Source organism: Opisthorchis viverrini (genome assembly GCF_000715545.1).
Source record: "Opisthorchis viverrini unplaced genomic scaffold opera_v5_26, whole genome shotgun sequence".
Taxonomy (NCBI): Eukaryota; Metazoa; Platyhelminthes; class Trematoda; order Opisthorchiida; family Opisthorchiidae; genus Opisthorchis; species Opisthorchis viverrini.
This window is the reverse complement of record NW_008751683.1, coordinates 433676-456775: the sequence shown is the minus strand read 5'-3', so window position 1 is coordinate 456775 and position 23100 is coordinate 433676. Positions and strand designations below refer to the sequence as shown.

At 42.7% G+C, this 23100-nt stretch overlaps 1 protein-coding gene across 1 annotated transcript in view; it reads right to left on the bottom strand.

Annotated features, from left to right (window-relative positions):
* Positions 1 to 20737, bottom strand: part of T265_02254 (hypothetical protein) — a gene marked incomplete at both ends in the record, with an annotated part of 47744 nt that extends 27007 nt beyond the window's left edge. Inside the window, 7 exons of the mRNA XM_009166458.1 lie at positions 3859 to 3894; positions 6859 to 6894; positions 9582 to 9772; positions 12366 to 12471; positions 16191 to 16343; positions 17679 to 17914; positions 20643 to 20737. Of these exons, the coding sequence (XP_009164722.1) occupies positions 3859 to 3894; positions 6859 to 6894; positions 9582 to 9772; positions 12366 to 12471; positions 16191 to 16343; positions 17679 to 17914; positions 20643 to 20664 (780 nt within the window). The remainder of the gene's footprint in view (positions 1 to 3858; positions 3895 to 6858; positions 6895 to 9581; positions 9773 to 12365; positions 12472 to 16190; positions 16344 to 17678; positions 17915 to 20642) is intronic.
* Between the last annotated feature and the right edge of the window lie 2363 nt (positions 20738 to 23100).

The window sequence follows — 23100 nt, the reverse complement described above, 5'->3', positions numbered from 1 at the left end:
ACATGTTTCGCTCGCATACCACTTGCATTTTGTTTACCGCCAGTGGTCAACTCATCAACAGATTCCATTTTTCACTGTGCATTAGGTGGATCCTGGGATTATGTACGCTGCAGAGAATACAAAAGGTGCCAACAGCACCATAAAAACCACATCAACTTCATAGTAATTTATGAAAAGGGGTAAGGTTGATAAAGTGACCTATCATCCCCCCGCTCCATAGCTGCACGCTATTCGGCTATTAAGACCTGCCTCAATGGCCACCCACCCCATGAGTTACACCACTGATGTAAAATATCTTTTGTAGCGACAATCTACTGTCGTGCTCTAAATGGGTTAAGCAAAAAACGTCTTTGGTGTCTGCGCTCAGTATGAAGTAGTTAAATGATTATGGCGAGGATACATACGTATTCCTCACGCTGAATATATACTCTTTGCAAGTGTTTGAAATCCCATTAAACATGTCAAGAATCTCGAATATTTTGATATCCAAAACTCGGGAGGAGTGCATCCGCAACTGTATTGAAATCAGATAAGTTGCATAATCAACGCTGCTCATTTGGTCCCCGCAACATTTAGGGTTCTCTCTCCCCTGCATTCGCTATTTGCAGCCGCTTTGAAGTCGTATACCAACGTACCGCTTTTTAGCCCGTATGGGCGACTCAGAAAACAGTGCCTATCTGCTCCTGTCAGCTGATTGAGACAACCAACGTACCGCTTTTTAGCCCGTGTGGGCGACTCAGAAAACAGTGTATTTTTCTCAAGCCTATCTGCTCCTGTCAGCTGATTGAGACCAACACCATCGTGATGCAACATGTTACCTCTTGCTACTCGCGGTGCGGCAGTAGATTCCACCAGGTCTGTTCGACAACGACCGGTCCTGTTTACCCACCCATCGGACTTTTTGAGGTATTGGATAGAACATGACTGAGATGCGGAGACTATGGGGCCGGCATTACGACAAGATGATAGAGCACACACTTTCGAGGGTGTGAAACGTTCGTGCAAGTTCCTATGGCATGCGTCCATCAAGCACAATTGTCGGGCTTCGCTTCGGGCACCGCGCATACGCGTGCTTATTGCCAGTGGGATAAATCTGCTCGGGCCATAGTGCGTCGTTCGGCTTGTACACCGACGCAAAGGAAAAACTGACACACGAGGCTTGCTTCTTACCCAGTTGGTCGACTCATTGCGCGACTCATGGCTTGTACACCGACGGAAAGGAAAAACTGACACACGAGGCTTGTTTCTCACCCAGTTGGTCGACTCATTGCGCGACTCAAGCGCTGTTCCAAGTGAACCCATTTGACGTGGGGGATTGGTGCATGAATTCAGTCAGCCTCAATCAAGTGAAGTGGATGGCGTGATCACACGACTTTGTGCACCGCAAGACGGAACTGCCGTTCAATAAATTGAGAGTAAATCTGTGTGAAATCGTTTACCATAATAAAGGAACTATGAAGAATTCAGTCTTGTCTCCCAAGATGGTTTGCATTTCTGAAACGTTGTCCGCCTCATCCAGTAGTGTGTTACATAGTGCTTCGTCTGAAGATAGGATAACTACATCCTGGTTGGCACCAATCCCACTTAGGTTTTCGAACTCTTCGTATTCGTCTCCTGTGGAGAACCTCCTGATTTGTTCGCACTGCGACAGTCAAATTTTGGTTTGAATGACTCACTGCATAGAATGACCGTCTGCATCAATACGAGCCATGTACAAGTTCAATAGTCGTGCGCAAGCGGTAAATGAAGAACATGTCAACCACGCATTAGTTTCGTAAAAAAACGTCTGACAATGAGAAAAATCGGCACAAAAGTGAGGACCTTTGTTACAGTATAGGCGGTACGAATGGTTGACCGTTTGTGGCTGTATTTTAACCTCCCGTAAATTTAATTGAGTACTTTGGACTAGGTTTTTAACGCCAACGACACCCACGAGCTGCACTTGAAGAGCAATAAAAAAGTTTTTACTTCTGGAAGACTGCCGATCGTGGAAAGGATGTCCTACGTTCCACGAAGGAAGTTTATGAGCATGGCAGAAACCAATGATGGTCACCAGTTTTCTATCCAGCTTAGAAATTCAAAGATCTATCACCGTCATATGTTCCTATTCGACTTCCTGTTATCATTTACAGATGTACCAAAACAATAAACTGAATTCTTGAATTTATTGCGTACAAGATGTCGGTAATCCCTCACTATCCTGGATATGGAAAATCTATTAATACTTTTCACACGCAATGTTCAACCCAGTAATGAGATCTGTCGGTCGACAGGTACTTTTGCTATGGTGCCTCCTTTGGTCCACCCGTGATAGGTCTGCTCGAGCAAACCTAGAACTAGGCAGTTAGACACTAGACAACCTATGCTGTGCGAATTTTACACAGACCATTCATTTGGGCTTTCCAATGATACGTCAGTTAAGCGACGTGTTGAACAGTTGCACTTTCGTCCTGACTCCTGAATCTGAGCAAAACGGATAGCCAAACGTTCCCGAATTTGGCTTTCTGAAGGACAGTGTGACAGGGCGGTGCCAGTGTACAGCGTAAAGATGACGGTGGCGAAGTTTCATTGCAACAAATCCAGAACTAAATAAGGTGTTTGGTTGCAACGTAAATAAAGTTTTCTCTCATCTGGCTACATATAGAAGGAAGCAAAATTCTGGCACACCTATCTACGCAAAACGGTTGTCCGGAAAATCTCACGTCCAAAACTATGCGAGGTCGAGGATGAAAAAATTCCACCAATGAGAGGTGTGATACGGTGCTTGAAATAGTATGAAGAAAGTTGCAACATTCTATTGATACTGACGTATGAGGTTATCAGCCTATTTAGGTTTCAGTTACAGCCAAAATTCGGGTTCCTCCTGAAAGAAAAACATCTGTGTGTACTCATTCGTATCATGTTTTGGTCGTGCGATTGTGCGAGAATACAATTCAATGTCCCTGAAGGGCGACTAGGGGAAACTCAGGGACGAAACCAATCATATCATAGAGAACTGCAAGCCTTCCAAGTTCCGCAATCGAGCAAGAATGATACGATTCACACTACTATCTAATTTCTAGTATATAAGTCTTGGTGTATCTAAGTAGCAGATACCGTTGATTAGCCTACCAAAACAGTCGTTTTGTTCAAACGGAGTAGCTAAGCCCGGCGAACGAGCCTGCAGTGATGAAGCACATAAGGGCTTCATATATTCCGTGATTTCTGAAAGGGGCCGACAAATCTGTTTTACCTATGCTGCGCTGCAAAATGGAAGTCTGAATGTGGCACAACACTTGAAGGGCCTGGAAAACAATTGTGAATGCGGCCAGCCCCCATATCGTCGTGAACCAAGGTGACTTTTACCTTAGTAGAGATGTGATATGGCTGCGTTAAAAAAGCCTCCCAAAAATGAATACCTCACCCTCATCCTCTGCTGTGAGCTTTCCGGAACCTGTGGCAATCAGCTTCGTCTTATAGAAAATTGTATGAAGTTTCTGTCACTTTTATTGATCTTTTCAAGCCTGGCCGAAACACACTCGGTTCAGAAAGATTCGGACGAAACTGGAGTCCAAGTGAAGTTATCTTCAAAGCGATATAATCCGCCGCTGATTTTTAGTCAAGTTTGGCACATAATCTGCAAAAGTGTGGATGTCGTTGGTGGATGCACGGAAATCAGTTGTCCGATAGATCAACAACCAATAAACACTTCGATCCACTAATAACCAAAAGGCGAACGTGGAACAAAGTTATGTGGAATCGATTCAGCCAATCACAGTGCACTCTGAACAGGTCAGACAAGCGCGGAATAGCTGATTAATGCACATACCTGAATGACCAAAATTGACACATGATACTTGACGGGATTATCAAACTTACTGAAGTATCTGACATTGTTTTTGTATAGCGGGAACTCTGAAAAAAAGAGCGAGGAGAGCAGCACTGAGTCGGGTTTACCTATAGTTACTGTAACAAGTGTAATATAGAAAGACGAATTAGCATTTTAATCATGTGGCCTCTTTTACCAGGCTCTGGTAAACTAGGAGTTTTGTTGATGCTGTCATCTTTTTCCAGACTCCACCAAAAGGAACTCATCGGTAGTGGACCTATTTGGCATGTATTCTCTTCTGGGAAGGAGACTATGCCTGTGAAATGTTTCCCACTGTACTAAACAAATGTTTCTGAAGACTGACCTCTTCTGACAAAAGTTTTTTTCTCGGGAGGAGAGGTCAAAGTAAGTTCCCAAGTACACAGGTATTGTTCGCACCAGCTAGGATGAGATCAGACGAATGGTGGGTGGGGAGAAGGAGAGAAGACCGTACGCACTTGCTGACGCAATCATTCGAGTCTCACAAAACATTTCTCGTCCTTTCCTGGCACAAAAACCGTACTCACAAGATAACTACCTCATTTACTACATCTACTATACTGGAAACTCCGATGGGTGTAACGGAGGATACTACTGATGAGGCGTGTGAGTAGTCTATGGTTTTCTCGAAACTCCGCCCTGCGTCAAATGGAAGGTGAAGTTTATTACAGAAGTTGTGGAACTGCTTCGCAGCGTTCGCTTACATTTGCGTGATAGTCAATGAATATCCATGAGAGTTCACGAAGAAGTGTGAGAATGTTCAATTCTTTAAAACTGTGTCCAGTAGCCGCTTAGTTGGTGTTTGCTAATAATCGAATTCGCGGGGAAGCACTTCCCTCCTTACACGGGTAGTCCCTGTTCCCAGCGAAGATCTATAGGTTACAGCCTATTGATGGACAGTAAATGTTTTTTATATGAGACGGGTGAGTTCTTTCAATAAATAGAAAATGAAAGCTTAGTAATCTTTACTTGTGTTCTATCCGTTTCAGAGCGGGATAATCGAAAGTGCTCGATGTTGTCATATTTTAAATGACATGGGTGCCAGACAGTTTGGTCTCTGGCGCCCCAGTAGTGCGTTTGTGTACTGAGTGCAAGAGACCTCGTTTTTTGCATGCTATATAGCTTGTTTTCAATCCGACAACATAGTACGTGAAATAACTTATGGCATTCCAAGCAAGCATACGAATTAGCTTATTTGCCGAGCTTAACAATACTGCTGCTACAAACACCTAGCATCTGAACAATGAAGAAAGAGCTACTCATCTCGGCAAAACTCAACAATGCAACCAAACTTTGCTAGTCCATCTGCCCAGCAATACAATAATAACCAATTAGGTATGAAAGACAAGTCACTGAAAGTCTGACCCGACAATCCGTAATGTAGATTGTGAAGTTTACAGCTTCCAACTGAAATCAGTTTCTTGGATTCGATATGATATCCTCTGCTATTATCCAGTTATTCTATGAAATCGCGTTCTTAATGAAAGTGATCAGATTTTTATAAAGGTTGCTGAAAACTCTTCGACAGCCCACGACCGGTTTCGCCTTTCTTGGGGCTCATCAGGTAGGCGTAGTCCCCGAGTTTCCGTCAATTTTATGTTCCACTTGAACCCCAATTGGACTGTTTTCGAGAAATACACTCATTTGCAAATCACTTGGGTTTTCACGAGAGATTCAACTGAATCTCTTGTGTATGATATGTGAGTAGTTTCATTTATTAAAATATACTGCGATATCTTGAATATTTTGCCAAATGAATCATGAGGCGGTCTGTGTGCAGCAAATTCAGTTGTGGAATATCATAAACGAGAGATTTAAGTTGAGTCTTCGTGAAAACAAAATTGATTTGTAAATGAGTGTATTTCTCGAAAAGTGATCAAATTGTTACATTTGAATCACAAACCAGTCAGCCTACTAGTACGGTTCTACCCACATAGACAAACCTGTGAAGCATGCGTCCTGTCAATTAAACCTGCTCAAAAGCAGAGAAGCACTGTGCAACTGCTTCATTCTTGTTGAGAATCATCAGTAGTAGGCACCCAAGAGAGATTGCAGTGCACAACCTTCCGGTCAGTGTTTAAACACAACCGTTTGGCTGCTAGGGGCTGGCCAGTATTGTGGTGATTTATCACTCGGACAGGATAAAGCGCAGTTCATCGCTGAACTACGGAAACTATGTCACGTGGCCACGTATTGATTGACTGAATGGATGATGACTTTTCAGAAGGAAGTTTCACTCATCTTATGAAATTACTCTCTCTCTCTCTCTCTCTCTCTCTGAGGAAGAATCATGACTCAAGAAGACATTCAATAGGTGGTCACTTGCTGTGGTTACTGTGACTGAACGATGAATGGTGGCCCAAGAGCACCGGTTACTTTTCTGCAATCAGAACCGTCCATGGATCTGCTGCAGTCAACTCGTCGGTCAGATGCGAACATTGCTGCACTAGACACACATGATATGTCCTCACTTTTTTTAGTGTGTGCGGAGGTTTGAGAATTTTTTAATGGGATTTTCTACTATAAGTGAAGCCAGTCTGTGCTGAAAAGCTAAGAAGCACTGCGCAGTGGAACCATCAGCAGTATGCGTTTAACGGAACTCGGCGACCTCCCGTCCAGTAATGTGAACAATTAATCGTTTGGTCACGAGCAGCTGCTTATCGCAGTCTACATTCCTGTTTGTCAGGCAGTCTGTGATTCTCTATTCTGTCCGAGTCGTTTGATTCTACGAGATATTTTCCATCCTCTGTTATCAGGACACCTTCAGTTGCCTTTTGAAATACGATGCCCGGGGAACGAGGGACTCCTCACCGAAGCTGAGTGAAGATGGCTTGATCAGAAGGTACGATAATGACAACCCCATTGTCAAGTGGACTGAAAATGAAACTTCTGTAAGTAAAAATTTGACCGAGTCATCTATAGGCAGATATTTCGGGAGATAACAAATAACAAGTGGAATTGAAAAGCACATTATTACAAATGTTATACAAATAATTACTGGTGAAACCTACCTCGGTTACTTCCGTCCACGCGTCATAGTCTACGGTCTAGAAGAAAATTGTTACGAAAAGCCAATGAGTTATTCCAGTAAGGGCGCGCGCCAAGCAAGATACATGTTTAGCAAACGTATACTAACTTATTTTTAGCATTTTTCCAGACGTAGACCACACGCAGAGCTTCTGCGGTTGCAAAACTAGGCAGATGAATATGCGCTACTGTTCCAGTAACCGACTCGCTGATACTCTTTTAAATGAAGAAACCAGAGTAATATGAGAAAAGCGATTCAGAAAACTACGGATGCATGTTAGAGGTTCCCCACTACCCCCCCCCTTCCCCCGAAAAAGACGCTTTGGGGCCAAAATGAGTTCTTTTTATAGTGTCAAGAAGGTAGTTCTATTCAACCTCCAGCAAGGAGTGACGCCCTGACGAGCAGAAAGCTCTAACAATGGCGGATTGACCGCTGAGAGGGATTTCTCGCACCTGGCAGAGTTGTACTACGCCAAATGGTCTGACTAAACCTTTATTGCAGTAGACCTTAAAGAAACGCATCATATCTGTTGAACAAGTGCGGCTGGATAATGTTGAGTAAACTAACATAATTCAAGTGTAATTCCGTGTGGATGTTTGTATCTGTCTGTCGAAAGGCCAGCTTCTCAAAATAATCGAACATAACGTCCATTGGACGGACGTGTCGCGAACCGACTACGAGTCAAACTATGGCACGTCGTGATTGGACAGACGGTGAGCCAATCAAGGTCGTGCAGTCCTAGATCGGCGCTTCTGATATCATCATGAAGATCCTACCGTGACCTTGGGACCACCCGATAAATACTACTGTAGCAGTCGTCTTCCTTCCGTCTCACGATGCCGTGCAGTGTGATATGTTACGCCGGGGGATATGGCAAGCCACAGCAGCGTCCTTCCCGGTGATCCTAGCAGCATTTTTAAGCTTCTGGATGGTGAAGCCAAACCAGATGAGGTTCTATTCTCATCTAGCAAAAACTATATTTTAAAAGGGTACTCCCACTCGTTTGGGGTTGGCACTTATCCTACTCTGTTAAGCTGAAACCATCCACCAGTTTCAATGTATACCACAACAGTCTCCTTTTCATTAGTTGTCATTGGTCGTGCAACTTATATAGGCTGAAAAATATTTTCTGACCAAAACAAAAGTCTTGGTGGCTGAATTCGGTGCATGCCATCACTATAGGAAAATGCTGTATGAAATGTATCGACATTTGGAGTACCAAACGAAATTAAAATGGTCAAACGTCTCAGGAGGTTTAGCATACCAAATGGAAAGATGAAACAGATAGGATAACTTTTGCAGATATGTCTAATAGAAGTTTGTAACTAAGAGGAATGGGACTGTGACATATTAACCCTCAGTTATGTTATTCCCCATATCGACCACGCATCAGCCGGACCGATTGGGGGAATCATGAATTGTTCTCTGGAACATAGTTCTTCGGTCGAAACTTCATCTTTCTTCTACCCGAAAGTGGGAAACTGTGTTCTGATAACTTGTGAGATAGCTAGTTTTACACATGTACTCCAAGTTTTTCTCAGTCGGCAGAAGGGTGTGGCTTGTGCGGAGTTACAACGTACACCTCCTAGCTGGGCTCTGAATGAAAGAGGCCGAAAGTCGCCATGTTAGCCTAAGGATACTTTGATCTACCAACATATGACTGTAGCTTACTCACAATGGTCTGGTCCATGCCTGGTCAACCTGGTCTTGCGTCCGTCCTCAAGGGGTGTTCGTATCTCACGAAATGCACTGATTGGTAGACTAACTCGGTCATAACGGCTGAGTTTTCAACAACATTCTTATTTTGGTCGCCTGACACGACGGTTTGTTCACATGTCCGAGTGGTCCTCTAAGGTGAGTCATCGATAATTAGCCCGTGAAAACAAGTGCGACAATTCTGGTTGGTCTGAGGGCAGGCGCACGCAGTCCCACAGCCTAATGTGAGATACCAAACATTTAGGTCCCCCTTTTGGGAACCCTGATGTTCCTCAGGCTTTAGCTCACCCATCCTCATCAGATGAGTTTCGATCCTAAACTTAGTAACTACCTGGTGAATTTCGTGTAGATAGAAATAAATATTGTTAAGGTAATCAAGCGAGTCTACTGTGCTGGAGCGAGATAGTTCTGTGGTTAGAGCGCAAATTTACTGACCGGAAGGTCCGTGTGCCTCTTGATTTCCCTTGTCCAGGCTTGGGCAACCTGGCAGTATCCTAGCCCTCGTGCTTCCTTCTGGTGGCATGTCAGTTAGGCACCAAAATAATGCTACAGCTGAGCGACTTCTCCCCCACTGTACTTCACTCCGTTGAACTGACTGAAAGAGGCCTTGGTTGTCAGTTCTTTTCATGCAATGTCACTTGTAAGGAAAAATCACTAAAGATTGGCTGAAGGCTGATTAGTATTAGTCAGTAAATTCATCATTTGATGAAAATTCCCGTATTGTTGGAACACTATGATGCAACTGGACAGCGAATTGAGTATTCGTCGGTTAGGAAATCTATAGCTGTCAATAATCGTATGATAATCGTTTAAGAGGATCTTAAAATGACAGGAAAGATTAAAACGAGGAGCGAAGATTGATAGAAGAGTCAGGAATAGATCAGATCATTCGGGAATAAGCTTGTAATAAGTTCACCCTGGCAAACTCTACAGAAGCGAAGAAAATGCACACAGGACCTAAATGTGATCAAATCATCTGCGCAAACTCACTTCATGATCTATGGACTGTGCAGTGCGCACCGAAGCTGCAACAAATCTTGGATGAAGTCGTACAATCATTTGGTTTTTAATGCGAGGGTTGATTTCGGATAAAGAAACTGAGCCTTCACTGCAGAGTCGCTCCCTTTGGCCGTTGGTACACCCATAAAGTTGACATTCTATTACTGTCCGGGGAAGCTGAACTGGAGGGTAATCGGAAAATATTTGATATTTAGAGTTTTGCGGGTTCATGGGAATATTCAAACGAGAAACCTTCAGGTGTACGAAGTACCGAAACGTTGAAACAACGGTTTGATCTGGGAAAATTTTCCTCATCGTGGCACTCAAAGTCAGTTAAGTGCTGTACAAGAATGCGAAGGAGGGCTTCTGAACTAAAATAGTTTAACCAGCTGATGGTTGAAAGCCAGCCTAAGATTTGCATTCCCGAGATGCGAGTCTATTTCATCCATTCATCCGTAGTGATCTCGATCGATGTTGAATCGCTGAACAAAAAGATAAATAGCCCAACTATCTAGACAATATGAGAATCACTTGCGTTCCGTTTCATCTTCTTAGTAAGTACACGCCTGCTACGGACAGTTTTCTAAGAACAGAACGATCCAACTATTAGCATTGTGGTCACTGTTCCCCACAAAATTGAACACAACTACACCACTCGTGTTCTTCACCGTTACTGCCCTCCCGATGAATGAGACTCAGTGGTTTTTTTATCAGTTGGCGACGTATACAATCGGAAATCAAATCCAGCTCTTACAAGAACAGTATTTTGGCCAACTAGCCTAAAATCACCAAGAGATGGGAAATGGCCTCGACAAACCTGAGGCCGTCTTACACTGCCGCTTGAAAATTACCCAACTTTTTCACATTACCATCAATTTATAAGTAGTTCAGAAGAAGAAGAATTTCATAGGTCGGGTAAAACTTGTGGAAAGCCATCGCTCGAGCAGCCAGTCAATACATGATCATGTGATATGATTTCCATGATTGAACAATGAGCCACTCTTTATGGTGAGTGACAGCTAATCACACTGCTGATCAGCCTCTTGTGGTCAGATGGCTAAGTATTCAATCACTAGCCGGAAGGTCATGGGTTTGTGAGTTGTGCACGTCTGACGATTCCCAATAAGGATTACGCGGCCATACAGTGCTTTTCGGCTTTTCAGCATAGGTTAGCTTCATTTACAGGACTAAATCCCAGTTGGACATCCTCAAATGTTCTCACACTACAAAGGACTTTCAGGATCCGGTCATTTTGTTTCAAATCTCTATAAATAGCTATGCCGTTTATAACGGCAATATGGGATTTTGACTGAGTTGTCTTTGTTCCTATTTTAACAGCTACCAGCTCAGCTTTGAGATTATGGATGCTTGTAACCTTGCATGTCAGTACGTCTCACAAATGAACGAATGCAGAAACGCCTACATTTCCTCGGTCTGGATTCATTGGCTGGGCGGTGTTTTGGAAACTGTTGGGAATGTTGACACGGCTCCCAAATGACTAGACTTCTAAAACGCAGTATTCCCTCATTAGAAGAAGCTCACAAAGAACAAAAGAATTTGATTTTCTCAAGGGCGGCTGATGGAAAAGAAACTTGAGCTTACCAAAGATGTTTTTTGTGAATTTCGACGGCTTCGTTTTCACCACTAATCTAAATTACTCATTGCAGTAATTACGTGATGTCTGATTTACCTGGGATGTCCTACTCTTTACATTTCTTTCCCATCCTTCAGCGTCCTTAAAAATCAGTTGAGTCTCAATTCATTTAACTGGTGGATAAACCATACAGTCTGTATAAATCACAAGTGTCTCACGAGAATCTGATTGGCATTATTTCATCTGCTTAGGTTCACATCCTTGTGGAACTACTCCAAAATCTATAGGCACACGTCTAGGATAGTTCTTCCCGATGAAGAACAATCACCTTTAAAGTGTTGTCCGGCCTTTCAGCACTGATCGTCCTTACCTGCAGGACGGAAATATCCATTCGGAATCTCCCAATATGTGCATAACGTCAGCAAAAGTATGGGGGAACAGAAAGAAAGTCATAATCCTCTGAGCTCAAGTATACGATGCTGAAGTAACGTTGCCTTAATCTTGGTATACGGAGTATCATTGCTCAAATTCTTCCTGACTGTCTACGTCTTCTCATCCGATAATGGGATTCGTTGATTGCTCAGACACACAAACTCCTTGCTGTTCTAAAAGGATGGTGTTTTTCAAATTTTCTTCGTTGTGCGTCGTTACCGGATTTTACCACTTTCGTCCCTGTCCTGTTCCAACACAGTTGTTCATCCTGAGCAGTTCACATCAAAGTGATGAATTAGTGGATTCGAGTTTCATCAGCTTCGATACTCATCAGTGGTGTACCGCCGTGGAGGTGCATTCAATTCCATCCATCTGATAAGCGAAGACAGCACGTTACAACCATTCTATCGATCCTCGCTGGATTCACGTGAATAGATGAACTTTTACACACCTAAGCTAATTACCGAAAATGGCTGCGGATAGAATGTCCATAGAAGTGTAATCCATCTGCGATGACCGAATCTGAGTCAGAAGAGAGATGTTGCGAACGGAATTATTACTCTTTCAAGAGAGATCCCACAAGTTTTCTCAGAAGAACCCGCAAACTTCCATGAGCTGTGACCTTCTGACTTGAAGTTGCGGGGATCGATAAAGCTACTAAAATATTCCGCTTCTTGTGAGTTCGTAAAGAGCGTGAGGATTTTTAACGCAAAGGCAGCTGGTAACAATGAGTAATACAAACAACTCACTTTTTGCGAGTTTCACCTCCCAGTTGTCATCAAATGCCGGATTTGGTCCACTTCGCATTTTTGATGTAAGCCATACTGGGTCATCATTCAAAACGTTCACCAGCATCTGTTGGAATAAGAGCCATCTTCGAATTACTAAGATGATCCTGATGAGTAATTCGCGAGAAGCACCTGAACTAGATAACAAATATTTTCTTGAAGAGCGGAAATCTCGACCCAAAATTTAGTTGCATTTCAAACAAAAGATTACTTCCAAAAACGAAGACGGATAGATCACACAAGCTGACAAGTCGACCCCAGTGAAAACGACTGATTCAAACTTTTTGTTTGAAGAATTAAATCTCTGTCATCTTTTACCATTCTATAATTTTCAGTCTTTGCTCGTGATCACCATCAGAACAGTCTCTTTAAGGGAAGTGTAAAGTGGACATATTGGAGCAGTGTCAAGCATGATTCCTAGGCATAAAGTGGCCTGTAACGCAAAAGATGTACCATTCCGACCAGGCAATTACTATAACTGTTTCCATCCAGTATCATGAAAAAAGGATGGCTCATTCAACAAGAGAAGAATTTTGCTCAGTAACAACAGAAGCATGAGAAGAACTTTAGTCCTTTTGCGACTGAAGTGGTCAAACGGGACTGAACATCCGAAAAAGAACTCTTCACTGGGGAAATGTGAAATGCCCCATATGAATCAGTTCAGTTTATCAGCTAAAAACATGCATCAAGGATACACTGACTCCAGGGGAGATATGGCCAAGTGTTGGAGAAGATGGAATGACGGGTTAATTAGCATTGTATGCTGTTCTGACGAAATGGGAAAGTGGGCATTCATGCAATAAAAGCGATAGGTTTGATGCCTGAGGGCCACGGACTGCCAGTGTCATTAGCCATTGGTCACTTGAGTTCCGATATCCCCATCCTTTTCGAAACCCGAATACTAGGATAGTGCAAGACTGCCCAAGCCTAGCCAACCGAAGTCAAGATGCAGAGGTCGAGTTTGAACCACGGACCTTCTGATCAGTAAATTCGCGCTCTAACCAGTGAGCCATCTCGTCCATGCGAGGAGGTCAAAGTTGTCAACTTGAATGACTTTAATGGTTGGCATTTTCGTATTTCGATTGCAGGTCGTAAACTGTCTACCTCTTGATCGTTTCCACTCAGCACAGGGCTTGGCAAAAAGAGCTCTGAGGGGCAGGCGGTCCCCTGGCATACGGAGTACATGCCCTAACCAGGGTGATCCATGAAATGTGAGTCGCTCATCCATCACACAAGGGTTCTTTTCCCCTAAGACTACCCGGCTTGCCTCCGCATTTCTAATCAGATCAACCCAACAATGCCTCAGAAGTCTTTGTACGGACTGTTTTCGTGTCTCCTGCGAGCGTAGAGTCCAAAATTTTGATTCATTAAGCAGTATGTAAAGCACTGCTTTTGACAGAAAAACTGACATTAAGCATGACCTTCACAATTCACGAATTATTCTCGTCTCCAGCCAGTCCGAAGCAACTTACTCAAGTGCCCAGGTAAACGAACTTTTCGACTGGCTGATCTGCAGACGTAAAGCCCGGGTTTGGTATTCTTCGATTTAAGGCGTGTGGAATCAACATCACAACCTGAAAACAGCTCTGATGTGCTTGGTCTTGTGTGTAATTCAGGGTCACTGGTTTTATTCAAATACACACTGTCAATCGATTAAAATAGACCGCGAGTGGTCGAAACAAGTTGTAGTATCAGTGTACCAGACTCAAATGGTGTAATGCATTTGCACACAAGACACTGTCGACAATAGCGAGGAAAATTCAGGCGAGAAAGTTGTAAAATTGCTAGTATTGGTACCCAGTGACACTAGGGTCGACATTATGCTCACACCTCGATTTCGACCAAGACTAACGATGCAGTCGTTCTAATCATGATCAAAGTTGAAGAAATAATAAAAGTTCCAGGTGGAACGCTGGTTACAACTGAGATCTGCTTCCGCAACAGAACTTGAAGTCAAGACACGAGAAAAACGTGAAAACTAGTGGGACAACACAAAGTAGATGTTTTTATATGAATACAGAAAGTGAGTCTCTCGTAAGCACTCTGTCACGAGAATGATTCATATAAAACTTTAAACAATGAAGTTCCAGACGGGTATAAATCGAATGAACTAAACTCTTTGGCCCTAAACAGTTAATGCATTGGGTTACCGGGACATGAGGCTGACAAATCCATTAAAGGTCTAAACTGAACAAACGGTACGTGCAATCTGACATAAGGTTTACCTGTCTCTTCCATCACATAAAAAAGCTTTTTCTTAAATCCGATCTTTATTGTGACCCTAAAAATATCGTTGGAGGAATGCTGTCTCTGTTTGGTTGTTCAGAAAAGCCATTGATAAGGAAGAATTACGAAACAGTTGCTCCAAGTAAACAATCACGAGATTCTGATGTGGGCTTTTTCACACAGATCTTGGTATCCGCCAACACTTTCAGTAGATAAAGCCTTGAGGCACCATCTCTTCGTTTTGTTTCAGCAACGCATTCATTCCTACACTTTTGGTTTTGGTGTGGTAAAACCCAGTTATTACCAGACAATCACTTTCATTCTGCTCTGCTTCACTCAGTGCCAGCTATCTCGTTTTACCTGTGTTACCGGTAAAAATGCGGTCGGATTGGTGTGACAGGTTACAGGTTACGAGAACTGGCCTCAAGTTTAAATACTCATTAAAGCCAGATTTAAATATATTTTGTATACAAAAGTTCCCTTATCCAACAACCCTTCTTGTAACAACTGTCTCTCGAATGTGACTGTGTGGTCGCTACTCAACAAAACTACCTGTTTAGTATCGATCGGTAAGTGAAGTTTGAACAAACTAGGTTAGCGTTGGGGAATATAGCTAGACTCCGACAGTGCTGTTCGGTTTTCACTGTCCTACAAATTCTTTGGCCGCCAGTTCCCAAAAAAGACTTATGAACCTGGAAACATCACAAACGAGAGGCATAGCTGGGTTCCAGATGAGTCTCTTGCAAAATGAGTGCATCTCACTAATTTTGTGCAATTTGGTTTCAAGTAGAACATAAGGTTGATGCAAACTCGGTGACTGCGCCTACCTGATGAGCTCCAAGTAGGGTGAAACAGGTCGGGGGCTGTCGAACAATTTTCGGCAACCTTACGAGTAGTGCATTACTTATGTACATGTATCGCGATATCTCGAATATCGTAGCGACTGAAACATGAGGCGGCCTGGTGCAGCACATTCAGTTGCCTGGAAACATCACAAACAAGAGATCCACCTTGGTTCCAGGTGAGTCTCTCACAACACCAAATTTGTTTGCAAATGAATGTAATTCGCTGACTTTTAAGCCTCTTAACTGACAGTATGACAAGTAATGCTTTGATCAGTTTTCACTCGTCTGTAAGCATTCCTGTTTCTGTCTCGTAGGAAAGAAAGGGTGAAACAGAGCAGAAAACCTCTCAAAAACATCAAAGTATATCCCATTATACTTAGTGTAATAACGCATATGCAAACCCAGGTTTTCAGCTTCTCAAAAGCTCTTTAACGGAAATGACCTCAAATAGAACAACATTTTCCTCAGAGGTCACAAAGTCTCCATCGCCTGAACCAATCTCTCTTGCTCTTGATTAGCCGTGTCATCTGAACAGCTGAAAACAACCAGATTAAGAACAACAGGACTAAAGTGAGTATCACTCTTCTCAAAATCAGTCAGGTTCTTGAGCTGCAAACCTATGTATTTGTAATTACACTTAATGGCAAAACTGTTGCATAGAGTGTCTGCATTTTTGTCAGCAGGATGACTGGAAAGAAGTTGTTACAACCCAAACTGCCTGATAGGCGCGCGCACCGCCTTGACCTCTACCCGGCACTTCCGTGGTTCCCCCCAGTTCTATGTGCAAGGTGGCTTGTTGTTGTACGTACGATATCCCCATTATCAAACGGGCGGCGAAAGCCGGAACGTGCGATATGCTACTGGCCGACTGGAGATTATGAAACAAAGCACAGAGAGAGGGAAGACAGTGAATAACAAAATCACTCATCCGTATATTAGGCCGATTTGTCGATTGTCTGACCCGAAAATGAATTACACAAGTCTGTTTTCGTTTACCCACTCATAATGTGGCACACCAAAATTTCTTCAAGACGCTGTAACTTATAGACAGGAATGGTAGAAGTGCGTCGTCGGATATCCAGAAGTTTGCTCCCTACTGGAAACGTCACTGTTCGTAGCGAACGGGCATTTGCATTTTATGACGTTGAAAGTAAAATTAATCTCTTCTTGGAAGCAGTAGGACAGAAATTGCCAAAATTTCCTGATCATTTCTTGGGATTCGGCATTTCTTCCGTCAATCTCATGGTGGAGTTTGCAGGACTGCGACAGAAATTGTTGATGGACAGAGGAAGAGAGGGAATCATAACTTGGTCTTAGGCTCTCGAAGAGTTTTCAGCAACCTTACGAGTAGTGTTTTACATCTTGTAATTTATTAGGAATATGTCAAATATCGTATCAGCTGAAGCATGAGGAGGCCCTTGAGCTGCACATTCAATTAAAGAAAAACATCGTACAGGGGAGGCTGAGCTGCCAGGATTCAAGTGGGTCTCCCGTGAAAATCAAATTCTTTTGCAAATGAGTGAGGTTGCGCGAGAACAAACGATACTATTCTTTTTTCGATGAATTGTGTCATATTCTCTCATAAGGTATCTACTTTCCCATCATCTGTGCTGTTTGTATCAGCAATTCGCTCATGTTCATTCTTTATTTGTAGAAGATAGGTGGGGAACCAGGTGATAAATGATTCAGCAAACCAAGCCTCTAATTTCAAAACATGCTGAAAACAAGGATTGTATTTTGATAGTGGCTTCGATAGCTTTTTGTCCAATGTATGTTTACAGATGAACAGTGAAGCTTAGTCGGAGGTTTTCCGAAGCGCTTCTTTCACTTGTCAAAAGTGACGCTGATAAGAGATGACATATCCTAGGTCAACTATTCTTATCTCGCCTAGACCGAAACCAACCATTCAAACGGTTACAAATCCAGGAGCTGAGTCACCATTGGAGATCGGTAAGGTGGCTCACAGACTTCACAGTGGTGACTAGTGTGTTGAGCTTAACTCTGATTTATTGGTTCACTTAGTTGAGCATGAAAGTGGTATTCAAGAGGGAGCGTACCAATTTTATGAGTCGTACAAATGGACTAAAACCTGTGGATTAGGGATCGCGGTAATTTGATTTTACTTTTCAGGGTCACTGGTGTAAGGTGAGGAAGGCATCATTTATTCGATTCAGAAGTAGAATTTGACTGAATCAAAACCCACCGACGGGAAGATTGACGGCGCCATTTCCTCGTCTGACTCTTCTTCATCAGCTTCGTCCAACTTGACGATATCCTCATCTTCCTCCAAGTAGATATCGTCGTAGCTTAAGTATTCTAAATTGTTTGTTTGATTGTCCTGTAATAACACCGGCTTTTCGTCTTCCTCAGATTCGTGGTTATTGCCATCCCGCTGTTGGCTCTTTCGTTCGTCCCTCTCAGCAACCTCACCTTCACTTGCTAAAGTGACAGAAGTAGGATTGAGGCGAGGAAAGGTTGAATGTGAAATCACTATCTGTTAACAACCAGGCTTTACTCATGCGTTTATGCTAAACAGTACAAATGTGAACTACAATCACAGAATAGCGAGATGTCATCGGAACAAAACACTTGATGACCCTCGGAAAAAACAATAGCTCTCTCTCTCTTATTTTCCACCATGCATCCACTCAAAAATGAAAGTGAAGACAAGCAAGTCCCATCAGGTTTCATTTTCAGAATTCACAAGCATATTACTTTGATCCAATAGCTGAAAATTTCTGGGGTTCAGAAACAGACCATAGGAGAAACACCTTGATACGTCTGTCCACCAACTTCGCCTCAAAATCACTTTATGTATAACTTTGCCATAATTTACGGTTGATCGATATTTTTCCGTTCCTGTTTCAGGGCAGCCACTAACTTGATTTCAATATCATATCACTCTGGTATGCACATCAGACGCCTAGAATAGAGAGCGTCTGAAGTAAATTGGAATGAACTGGAGCCCAGTGAAAAGACACCGTTCGCTATCCCTGTACCAGCGAAAAAGATCCAACAACGAGTTCGAAGCGTTCATTGCCTCATCTCATATCACAGCCAATAAGTAGTTAAGAAAAATGATGCTTCGTTTCGACCAGAGCGGGCTCACGCTGATCGGCAGCATCTTTGAGTTGTTAAAGATGTAGTTACCGATATTGGTTGAAATCATTATTGCTATAAATGGGGCTTCCTAATTGCTATCCTAAAAGGCTTCATAACTTGATAAGATATCAAAGTACCAACGTTCACTTCTCTACAGTTACGAGTGTTTTTCTCCTTTGTTTCTTATCAACGAGAGCGAATCATCGATTAAAGGTCGAGAGTATTGAAAGCCAGCAAATAAGATCCAGGAAATGTCCTTAACCCCGAGTTCACCCGATAAACTTTAAACGACACTCTGATGTTTACCGTATTACCTTTCATACGGGACCTCTGCTAGATAGTTCTCCCCACCCTCACACGATACTTTCTACATGTGGCACACATTCAAGAAGACTACCATCTTATAAACCTAAAGGCTGGGCTTGAACGTAGTTCGTTTTCCGTTGAGATCCTTTGAGATGAAAAGAGGGCAGTCCTAATGAAGTAGCTCGGTTTGTGATCTCACTGAATGCTTGTGATGGTTTGCCGTGAAATCCTGATGAGATTAACCTTGCCGCGTATTGCAGGCTTATTTTCGATTATAGTGTAGATTGGACAAGCCAACAGTTCAACCGTCAAACAAAGAGTTATATGTCTTGGGGAAAGCCTCTTGATTTGTCCCGTAACAGCACGAAATCAATTTTTACATCAATTTTGAGTGTTATAAAGATGGGTACGGTTCTTCCTGAAGACCCGAAATCCCCAAACATTCTCACTTAGTAGTGCGAGAAGCATCACGCTGTCACCCGCTTTTTATGATTTTCTGAAAAATTATTACAATCATTGTAAAATTGATAGTTACTATTACAGTGTGCATGACTGAATTCGCTCAGGTTAGTCGGTACATAGCTCAACTAAATCTAATTCAGGTCTTGGGTACTCAGCAAACGTTTCGCGGAAACAAGTCGTTCTGTTTGTAAACCGGAATACACAGCTAGTATTATCGACCGCCACGCGCTCTAATGACAAAAATCGATACCCAAAGAACCAGACATTGTGTGAACTTGAGTAATTAGTTCGATTTTCTATCGTAAGCGCAAACTGAGGCCTTTTCAGATGCAAAGCCACAACTGCCAACGAATTCGCTTCAGCATGCTGATACGTTTTTTAATAACGGATCGATCCGGTGCCTCTGGTTTTGAGCACATGACTGCGTATAGCGATCTGCATAATCAAGCTACACAAGGACACGTGACAGACAGTGGATTAAGTTTTCAGCGAGTATTCTGTGTCGATGGAATGATATTACAACAGAGTTGATGGAAAACCTCCTTAAGTCATTAGCTAGGCGCATTCCCCAAATCTCCATCTGTTCAACTCCGTAATTCAACATCACATATGCGTGCAGTTAAGTAATCGTCCTCAAACCGAAATGGATTTGACGTGAAATTTACGTAGTCTCGTGTTTATGGTACTTTTTTGAGGATTATCATAAACAAGAATTGTCTCTTAGTAGTAAGTCTATTGGTTTTCCAGACGTAGGGAGTGGATGCAAATATAAAAGACTGTCTCTGAAATGTTATAGTGACGATGTCGAAACACAATTTTGACAAAACACTATCCGAAGCTTTCCCTGTTGTATAATAAGATCTATTTCATTGTTCTGAACAAGAATAAGCACAGATACTCAACTAAAATTGTACTGTTATCTTAGCATAGTTCATCACAAAAACACCACTGGAAGGGATGATATTAAATTATTTTGGTGATATTAAAAAGCATCTGAAGTATATATGGCGCCTGATATTCACAGAGAAAGCAGGGTCATTTTCCAGATAGCACACCTACACTAAATATTGCTTACGAGTAAAAAATATTGGTCAGTATTCATAATCTTCATCATTTGCACCTGCTAAGGACATAGAATGACTGCAGACTATTCGGAAGGGGTAATAGAAAGCTCTTACTACTATACAACTTGACTATACCAAATCAGGCAATTACGTTTCGGTCAATAGTCAATTAAAGTGTGCCTAGATAGATAGCAAATGCTTTGTTATATAATTCTGTTATCGAATTCACTTACTGGACGACTCTTGATTACCCATTTGCTGCTACGTCCTTTCGATGGCCATAGAAAGTTGGTTTTGAAGCCCTGTTATTTCGCCAACTGTCTCGTGTGCTCTCATCTGCATGAATGAGACATGTGAGATAATGGCACACGTGGCGCCGCACCCGAGTGCGCAGGCATCACCTGTGTGCTTTCACAAAGGAAACGTATTCTGACGAATGCGGTGTAGGCTGCCTTCCGAGTGAAAAACGCTAAAGTAATTCGCTCCGGGAGCTTGAAAGCAAACCAACAATAAAATTCGCAATCGTATGGTGTGGTCCAGACCCTGAGTAAATAGGACGTGATAGCTTTTAAGGAAACGCTTTCGCACTCGGTCTCTGATTTGTCCACAGAACACCCACTAAAATCTCGTTTACCTGCCACAGATACCCGTTGTTTGATTTCCGTGGCATCAAAGAAACGAATACATGTGCACATAGCCGGATAGACTAAAGTCTTGGCTAAATTACAACTTCAATTACCTCGCGAAGCTGTCTTTCATTGGGAGTTGGACCGCCATGCTACAACTCGGTTTAGAGTTAGAGGCTAGAGCTTAACACAGCGCCGTTGAATTGAAGTATTCAGGAAGAATGTAGTATTTTTGGATAAAAAGGCATAATGTTCAACACAATTCGACACTGAAACGAGTTTGGAGATATACAAAAGATAGTTTATGTTTCGAGTGGGGTAAGCTGATCGGATTTTATTCAGTTGTATTAGTACTGTGTCCCTTAAATTAGTTCAACCGTTCCTATGGGTGTCAGTAGACTACTTTTGGTTATATTCCAGATAAGCCCCGACAAAGACTAACCTCCACCACCAAAAGAGATTAGAAAAAAGAGGGTATGAAATTTGTACTTTTAGCTTTCATTGAAGAGGGTGAAATTGGGACGTCATTAATAACCTGCATGAAAAGGTCCGTTTTTCGGTACCTTTGCCTCCAAACGAACTCACACAAGTAGCTGTCCACTGAAGATCGGTGTGTCTCTTTGGCGTTTACTCTGCCTCTTGTAGACCGTTGGATTCTGCAAAAGCCGCCGGGCGCAAACTTTTCGAAGAAAGTTCTTCCAGTCAACAGAGTCATGTGGCTAATAGATAATTCCTCCGAGCGGAATTTGATTTTTGCCAAATTTTTGAACCAGCAATCACTAAATAGAATTACTTCCCTAAACTTCATCCTACATCGCTCCAGCCAAGTTCTCTTTCAAAGACCGATTTCTTGCCGACACTGTCGAGCATTACACCTCCACCCGTCAGATACAGTTGAAAGTGTCATTTGGTGGCCATTGTTGCATAAACGTTGGTGATGGGTGACTCCGTGGCTTTGGAAAAAAAAACGTATTTCCATCTCCTTGTCATGAACGAAAGTTGAAAGCGCCAGAAAGGTCACTTGAGGTTTTACGTCCGAACGGAGAACACTTTTGCACGAAATGTACCCAAATGCTGATAAGGAATTGTTTTCATTAAAAATAGGTCAAGGTTGTGTGTGTACATTAGATTGGAGCTGGCAAAAAGTGGCTCAGCTTATGTGGAAAAGATCCCTTCTTTTCACACAAAATTTGGATGCAACCGACTATTTAAGACTGGGAGTTACTCATTTTGTCCAATTTTGTCAGTAACTAGGTTCCAAGTTAACAACCTGAACTAGAACCCGATTTCATATCCCCAGAAAATAAATGCAAGACCAATGCAATATAAAGACCGTCACTCGACACAAATTCCCTGCTATGGAGCTTCCTTAGACACTCACCCTGCAAAATCTGTGACCGCCCATAAGACACCTTAAACAAGCTGAACGCAAGTTCACGACTGAACGTGAATTCAAGCTGGGAGAAGGACAACTTAGCCTGAAATTAACAGCAACCAGTCAAACTAGTTTCACTCCTGACTGGGACAGGCACACACCTCCAGTTTTACACAGCGATGTGGAACGACTCGTTCAGATACTCATGGCACTCGAAAAAAAAACCGGCCAAATCCACAACAGGACATCTCCAGTTGTTCGCAATGCGGCCAAAACCGAGCGATCAGTTGCAAATCTGCTGACGCGTAACTCACACTGTTTTGTCCCAAATTAGGGAAATCGTGAGGAAACTGTTGAGGTTCCCGATACGGAACTTTGAATGATGCGTGAGTTCGACAGTCCCGAATATCAAAAGCAAGGATTGAGTTAGTAATTCTACGGTACTCTTTACACAAGGGTATGCAAATGTGTACAGCGAACCTCAATTTTTCACGTTCGCAGCATCAACAAGTTCACAGGTCTGTCACCGACTACAATGTCAACGTCCGCAGACGGCGAGCGGAATGATGGCTCAGTGGCGTGGGTTGTGGTCGTCCCTTCCGACGGCAGTCTCGTGATTCTCATTAGACGTGCGGTCACAAGGAACTCATGAGAAAACAAGTCAAGGAGTCTCAGCAAACGGAACATGAA